At 52.8% G+C, this 2,764-nt stretch overlaps 1 protein-coding gene across 1 annotated transcript; it reads right to left on the reverse strand.

Moving 5' to 3' along the window:
* Window positions 1-12: 12 nt before the first annotated feature.
* On the reverse strand, window positions 13-2,676 carry GLOTRDRAFT_97339 (uncharacterized protein; the record flags this gene model as incomplete). The annotated part of the gene is made up of 3 exons (XM_007873489.1): window positions 13-653; window positions 714-1,771; window positions 2,246-2,676. Coding segments are annotated over 3 exons (2,130 nt in total), but the record flags the coding sequence as incomplete, so codon positions are not given.
* Window positions 2,677-2,764: the final 88 nt, after the last annotated feature.

The raw sequence follows: 2,764 nt of genomic DNA on the forward strand, positions 1-2,764 counted from the left end.
CGATCGATAAACAAGTTGCTTCTCATCTGCAGAAGATGTAGGACCTTCGAAGGTTCTGATGAAGTCGGCCTCGAAAGGACTTCGTATAAACTCCGGTCGGGGGCGGTCAAGGGATGCAAGAGCATCATCACATGCCTTATCCATCAATGATTCAATATCGTGTCTTGCCAGAAGCCCCGCCATGTAGTCTTCATAGTTGTGCATTACGAACGACCTAAGCGGCTTCATTGAGCGGTCCCCGCCAGTGTTGTCCGTCTCTGTCAATGGAGCCCCACAAATCTGGTCAGACCCAAGCGTTTTGCTGGTACAGATAGCCGGGTATACTGCGTCAGCAGATCCTTCCTCATAATGAGGCGCATATATGGCATGGCACTCTGAGCATGTCGCGTAGGTTGTTACACGTCCATCTAGCTTGAATTTTGATAACACGGTATCCACTGTGCTTGGTATGTCTGCCAGCACGCGCTCCTGGTCCTGCTTAAGCTGACGCCCATGCAGAGTGAATGCTAAAGTCAAGATAGTCGATATGGTAGCTAGCATAAAGGCTCCTGCTGACCGGTTCACGCCCACAATAACGGTGCAGACAGTGACCAGGAACATCGAAACCTGGGCTACAGCACTATACTGATCAATTGGGCGTTCATGATGGTCATCTTCAAGCAATGTAATCGTCAGCTTATGCTTTACCTGAACGAGCATTATGAGAAACATACCACAGTTATAAGCGATCGGATCGGTGCTTTCTGGCACTAATGCCTCGAGCTCCAGTAATCGGCCATCCAAAAGCTTCAGCTGCTCACACAGTTCTGCCTTTCTCTCGAGGATGCGTGGTGTCCGACGAGTAATAGCATTGAAGCGGCGGCGCAGACGTCCTAGACAGTCTTGCACTTCCCTTATTGTATCTGGAGATACGCCAGTGGTAAGGCGCTGCAGGCTCTCCTCAATGTCGGTTCGTACAGAGTCCAACTGGGATAAGGCCCGAGTGGTGTTGATATGCCGCTCTTCCTTGGAGAGCATATGAATAGAGCTATTCGCATCTGGGAGATGCCTTTCAATGTCCACTCGGACGCTACCAGGTGACTGGACACTGGGCGGAGTGGCGTCTGCACCCGTATTCATACTTTGGAGGCATGTACTTGGCCCTGGTCTAGCTGCGTTTTCTGCCAGGACCTGGTCATCTCTTCCACTTTCCTCAACAAACATAGATACAGTATCACCGAGACCTGTGCCCATCTGAGTGGTCCCTCGAGCTGCGGTACTTAGAAAACGGGTTGATGTCGATGGCGCCGATGAAGGGATTTGACCTTCCATAGTGTCGGGAGGTCCAAGGTCAAGCTCCGACAGCTGATTGACAAGCTCCTGCGCAATTGCATCCACAGGAGGTATTTCGTCCACGGTGATATCGACATCAATCAGTGTGGACAAGACAATTGCGGAGCTCAGCTGGTCAGTGCCGGCTGCCGGTGAGACGTCGGATGACGCTTGGCCACCTGATGCAGCAGAAGCCGCGGGAACACTTGGATTTGGCCCAGGCTTCTGAGCAGTGAGTGGCAAGAGCGCATTGGAGAGTACATGGAGTCTATGCGCCTCCGCCGAACGCGAAACCCCCATAGGCCCCGCCTTAACGCAATCGGGACAGGTACAAGTCAATCGCTGCTGCTTATCCCGCAATTCAAGCCGTGGCTGGTTGAGGACAGCGTCCCTGGCTTGATGAGCACGAAGATCCTCTTTGGAGATCATCCTTCCAGATGGATCGGACCTGATGCACGCACTGCACTGACATCGGTAGAGTTTGGTCGCACCAGGCATGATTAGATACGTGAGTACAAGCGGTATTGCTGCCGCGCAACTGCTGAAAGTAGATGGCGGCGCCGGTCACCAATGCAAGACTTGCGTGCAAAAGGCAGTAGTGTTACCGTGTTTACCACAGTAAGACCACACCTGGACGGAGTATGCTTGAGTTGCACCGCGAAACAGCAGTGTTACCGTGATACCACAGTAAGACTGAGTGGGGGGTGAGCGGCGCCGCTGAAGGACAAAGAGAAAGGGACAGAGCTACCGCGAGTGGCAAGCCATGTGCATGCACGGCCACGTGACGCGACCACCATGGGCACACTTAATCGTCCACAAATGCGAAGCCGCATCATACAGAGGGGGTTGCTAGCTTCACAAGTTGGAGGCAAAGGGGAGAAGACGAGAAGAGAAATTATGTATTGGCTTCAAGTATATCTAAGTCATCGCTAACATCATCCAAGAGAAGTCCTCCTTCGACGGCTGTACCAGCTCTCGGCGTGCAGCACCCACCTTTGGATCATTCAGCCAATCCGCATTGTAGAAACTAGGAGGAAGGTGTTGAGGCGCTTTCTTCCTGGTTGAGTCCTTACAAGGAGGGCCTCGAAAGCGAGGCTTGGGCTCGGAGCCGCGATTGTCCTTGATACCTTCGGCGCTACGTTGAGACTCGACGATCTTGATCTCAGCATCTATATTCCTTCTCCATGGCATAGCTTTGACGCGAAATCCGCCCCCCTCTGAATCGGATTCATCGGAGCTTGTCCCGTCCGGCCCAAGTGTAGAGAATACCTTGTCCAGGTACACCCAGTAGTCGACGTCGTTCTCCCCGGACTGCTGCTTCATCTCGATCGTCCTTGCAATGACATTCTTCCGCGTCTTGTACGTCTGCCGGTGGGCATGGGTGGTGATATTAGTTAATTTCACAGCTCTGAAATGTGGTGGGACTTACTGTGTGGCGCCTGGTACAGGCCCG

The sequence above is a fragment of the Gloeophyllum trabeum genome (assembly GCF_000344685.1).
Source record: "Gloeophyllum trabeum ATCC 11539 unplaced genomic scaffold GLOTRscaffold_00254, whole genome shotgun sequence".
Classification (NCBI taxonomy): domain Eukaryota; kingdom Fungi; phylum Basidiomycota; class Agaricomycetes; order Gloeophyllales; family Gloeophyllaceae; genus Gloeophyllum; species Gloeophyllum trabeum.